The following is a 5,003-nucleotide window of genomic DNA, read 5'->3' on the forward strand; positions in this document are numbered from 1 at the left end:
CGTGTATGACGCAGTCGTAAGTACAGACACCCAGGTTGTGTGTCGCTTGCTTCCCCAGGTTGTTTTCCTGAGGTCCTTTTCTTCCCTTATTTTCCGTACAATTGTCTGTGCACTGATGCCTTCTGCTTAGCTTGCATGTTCACTTTACCGAGGTCTGTCGGAAGCCTGAGACACTCAGCGTCAGCTGTCTTTATTTGAGCCGGACGCCCCTCACCTAGCAAAGCTCGTCAGGAGCCCGCCAGCTGTGGTCATGGCTGGGATGTGTGACACAGCAGCTCTTTCCTCTGTTGTGTGGGACACAGGAAGAACTTAGTTTACCAACATTTGTAATAGAGGGAGTTTCCGTAACTCAGCCTTTCGAGTCTCACTTTCAAGTGAGGACTAGCCATGAGGTCTTTGGTCTATTAATGCTGCCATTGTTCACGTTTTCAAATGGCTCAGCCTAGTTTCTCCAAGGTATGAGGGTGGATCCGGGTCCAGCAGCTCTTAGGACCCTGCCCCTACACCGTGTGACTGGTCAGCTGTGACATGGGATTGACAGTCCGTCCCTCACAGAGCTGTGAGCAGGACATAGTGAATGATGAGAATTCACATTCACACAGTGAATTGGGTACCCATTCGGTCCACACCAAGCTGACATTGTTATCAGAGGTGAGGGCACTTCCTTGCAGTTTATTAAACCACAGCAGGCAGGAATTCCCTGTTGTTTTTGTGCGTGTACATTTTCGGATAGTTTCCACTCAATGCAGAAGCAGTCCAAACCCTTTGGCACTCAGCACTCTGCAGATGGGCCTGTCACATCCATCCTCAGGCCCTCCACTCCAGCGCCTCTCTGTGGGGCCTCAGGGCCTTTGCTTATGCTCTGCACTGTGCCAATAAGGGGCTCCCCATCACAACTGGGTCTGACAAATCCCCCAGACTTCTTTGAGACCCAGGCCAAGTGCCACCTCGCCTGTGAGGCCTACTCACCGGGGCTGCAGGTCAGCTTCTGTGGGAGCAGTGAGCTGATGGGAGCAGAGCTGGGGAGGCAGGTGGCTGGAGTCACCCTTCAGGAAGTCACACAATAGCAGCAGATACAAGACCAGGGAGGCCTGACCCAAGAAGGCTGTGTCGTGATCCATTTCACGCAGGGGAGTGCGTGTGCTCTCAGAGAAATGGGACCCAGATGAGGGGCAGGGCTAGGGCCCAGGGAGAGCGTGCGGAGTCCCTGCCTCACGGAGGAAGGGACCCATGATTAAAGACGAGGCAAGCAGTTGGAGAGGCTTGTGGAGGGGCAGCGGTCCCTCGGGAGCGCCGATTTCCAGAAACTGGGTATGAGAAGATGCTCAGGCGAGGATGGGGCTCCAGCAAGCCGTAGCAGTGTGCTCCCACACTGGGCCCACAGCCACATCCCCCCCGGGCCATGCAGGGCCTCACTGCCCAGGACACTGGGCCCACAGCCGCGTCCCCCCCGGGCCATGCAGGGCCTCACTGCCCAGGACACTGGGCCCACAGCCACGTCCCCCCCGGGCCATGCAGGGCCTCACTGCCCAGCACACTGGGCCCACAGCTGCGTCCTCCCCTGGGCCATGCAGGGCCTCACTGCCCAGGACACTGGGCCCACAGCCGCGTCCTCCCCTGGGCCATGCAGGGCCTCACTGCCCAGGATACTGGGCCCACAGCCGCATCCTCTCCTGGGCCATGCAGGGCCTCACTGCCCAGGACACTGGGCCCACAGCCGCGTCCTCCCCTGGGCCATGTAGGGCCTCACTGCCCAGGCTGAGGGCTCTCCTGAAAAACACCCATAGAGGGTACACAGCCAGTCCAGGTTATTGTTTTGGAAAATTCTACCTGAAATCATGCTCCTGTTACTTAATTTTAAGAGAATTTAAAAAACAAATTCATGCACGGGCAGCCTTTGCTTACCCATTATCTGAAGCCAGAGCCAAAAGCTCTGACCATTGCCGGTGACCCTAAAGGTTTTCAGTGCATCTGGCAGGGACTTGACCTGTTCCTAAATATCTGTGTCTGTCTGCGGGGAGATTTCTCCCCCATAGCGGAGCTAAATGTAGAGGACGAGATCTGGGCGAGGGCTTCAGCTCTACATATGAGTTAACAAACACCTGGGTCCTTTGTCATTTAGCCAGAAGAAGCAGACAGAGAAGAGGAGGTGGAGCCTGGGTGCCACCACATCCCTCAGATGGTGTCCAGGAGACCCCTGCGAGACTTCGTGGGGCTGGAGGACTGTGACAAGGCCACCCGGGACGCCATGCTCCACTTCAGCTTCTTCGTCACCATCGGAGACATGGACGAAGCCTTCAAATCCATCAAGCTCATCAAAAGGTGAGGATCCCGGGAGCCCACCGGGATGTCGGGAGATGGCGCGTGCTCACGGCTCTTTCCTTTTTCCACGTCTTCCTTCTTGGTTCGCCTGTTGAAATAGTTAACTCCTCGTGAGTGCGTCGTGGTGTATTTCATCATCTTCCCACTCGATGAAATGCTGTCCAGCTTGCGGGTGCCACGTGGGAAGCTCTCAGCCTCTGTGGCGCTGGGAGCCTCTCGGGTTATTTAGTTGCTTCCTAGTGGAAAGTTCTGCCGTTCCTAAACATCTGTAATACCCATCCCTTTGGGAATAATTGCTCTTAAACAGAAGTTTGGACAAGTAAACACTAAAAACAGCCAGGTGGAAACACAATTAAAATTGCTCTGAAAGAGGTTGTCAATCAAGAGCTGTCTGCAAGCACCTTCTTCTTCATTCTGCAGAGAATCTAGAAATCCTTTCATCTTCACGAGAGCATTTCACAGATCTTAATGTCCAAAGGGTAGAAAATCAAAGAAGGAAACTAAACAGGTAAAAGAAGGTGTGGCCTTAGGTTGCCTGGAGCAAGCCCTCCGTCGATGTGCCGTGACGATGCCTGTCACACAGGTGTGTGAGAGGGCGCAGGACCCTGGCCCACTGTCCTAAAGCAGCATGGCCAATCCTTCATTCCCCATGCCAGACCCTCCACACTAGCTGTGCAGATGAGCTCTTTCCAGTTTGCACATGCACCAGACAGGCTGAGCAGCACCGCCCGGCCCTCCTTGATTGCTTTCACTTAATATAAAGGTAGTCGCAGACCATAATTGACCCTGTGGCCAGTTTACACCTTCAATGTGGCCAGGCGCAGTGGCTCACGCCTGTAATCCCAGCACTTTGGGAGGCTGAGGCAGGCAGATCACCTGAGGTCGGGAGTTCGAGACCAGCCTGACCAACACAGAGAAACCCCATCTCTACTAAAAATACAAAAAGTAGCCAGACAGTTGTGATGTGTTCCTGAAGTCCCAGCTACTCAGAAGGCTGAGGCAGGAGAATTGCTTGAACCTGGGAGGTGAAGGTTGCCGTGAGCCAAGATCACGCCACTGTACTCCAGCCGAGGTGACAGAGTGAGACTCTGTCCAGAAGAAAACAAAACAAAACAAAAAAACAATTAATTTCAGCATATGATTGGAAATAAAAATTCCTTGTCAGAAAAAAAGTTGAGCAGGGGAAGATAAAAGCCAACTATCATGCTAGTGTGTGCCGTGGACGTGAAGCTGGGATCTCCACGCTGTGTGCTAAGTGTGTCGTAGACAGCCAGTCCGTAAACGCTTTCCAGTCTTTATCAGTTGAAGACCAGTTCCTGAAGCAATATGGTCCTCAAAATCCAAACTGATCCCCTCAGCTCGCTAGAAGGCCAGAAGCAGCCAAACTAAACATTTATATTAGCAGCGGGTACCCTGGCGGCCCGGCCCCGACCGTACACGTCGCAGCAGTTTCTCCTTCCGGCCGATGCCAGCAGGGAGCTCTGCCTTCAGGTGGCCATGGGGCCAAGCAGTGCCGCACCCAGGCAGAGGAGGCACCAGGCTAGCCACCAGGACTGTGGTTGCAGCCCTGGTTGCAGTGTGGCCAGGCAGCCTTGGGTTCTGGGTTCTGGGGAGTGTGGGCCAGTTTTGACCCCTGAGATGCAGATGTTAGATGTTTTCTGTCCAACTCAAGGACTTATGGCTTGTTCCTCTCTTAACAGATTTAGGACACGGGGTTGTTTGGACCCAGTGCAGCATCGTGCAGGCATTTTGTAGCCCACCAAGCATTTCACTAAAGATAGGCTGAAGGTTTCTTGTTTTTGTTTTTGTTTTTTGAGACAGAGTCTCTCTCCGTCGCCCAGGCTGGAGTGTAGTGACGTGATCTTGGCTCACTGCAAGCTCCACCTCCTGGGTTCAAGCGATTTTCCTGCCTCAGCCTCCCGAGTAGCTGGGACTACAGGCGCCCACCACCATGCCTGGCTAATTTTTTTTCATATTTTCAGTAGAGACAGGGTTTCACTATGTTGACCAGGCTGATCTCGAACTCCTGACCTCATGATCCACCCGCCTTGGTCTCCCAAAGTGCTGGATTACAGGTGTGAGCCATCACGCCCAGCCTGGCTGAAGGTTTTTAAGCAAATAGACTCCTTCGCTTTTATTCTACCAGTTGTTGATCAGAGAGTCTGTAAGGACTTGGGCTTTGGAGACTTGGTTGAACAGAAGTGTGGATAAGGGTGTGTATGCCTACGGGGTCTCTGAAAAGGTCGTTTTGACTCTTAGTGTGAGCCCCCAAAAAATCACAGAAAAGTGGATCAAATGTTTTGCAGCCATGTTGCAGTATAGATGGATAGAACACAAGTTATAGACAGAGTTCAGAGACTCGCATTTATTTAACTTAGGAAAGGAATCGAGCAAAACAGGCACGAACACGATTCTGTCTGAAACCATCACTAGCTGGCTATAGATTCTGACTCACTCAAGGAATATTGTGAATTTTTTTTTTTTTTTTTTTTTTTTTGAGACGGAGTCTCGCTCTGCCGCCCAGGCTGGAGTGCAGTGGCCGGATCTCAGCTCACTGCAAGCTCCGCCTCCCGGGTTTACGCCATTCTCCTGCCTCAGCCTCCCGAGAAGCTGGGACTACAGGCGCCGCCACCTCGCCCGGCTAGTTTTTTGTATTCTTTAGTAGAGACGGGGTTTCACCG

The 5,003-nt window shown here is 52.9% G+C and overlaps 1 protein-coding gene across 3 annotated transcripts in view; it reads left to right on the plus strand.

The window, feature by feature from the left end:
* The window catches only part of IFT140 (intraflagellar transport 140), a 108,795-nt gene that overhangs the window by 51,090 nt on the left and 52,702 nt on the right, over positions 1–5,003 (plus strand). For all 3 annotated transcript variants that reach the window (XM_030925519.1, XM_030925518.1, XM_010387818.2), the window contains one exon: positions 2,123–2,322. In XM_030925519.1, coding sequence (XP_030781379.1) covers positions 2,123–2,322 — 200 coding nt within the window. The remainder of the gene's footprint in view (positions 1–2,122; positions 2,323–5,003) is intronic.

The sequence above is a fragment of the Rhinopithecus roxellana genome, chromosome 20 (genome assembly GCF_007565055.1).
Source record: "Rhinopithecus roxellana isolate Shanxi Qingling chromosome 20, ASM756505v1, whole genome shotgun sequence".
Taxonomy (NCBI): Eukaryota; Metazoa; Chordata; class Mammalia; order Primates; family Cercopithecidae; genus Rhinopithecus; species Rhinopithecus roxellana.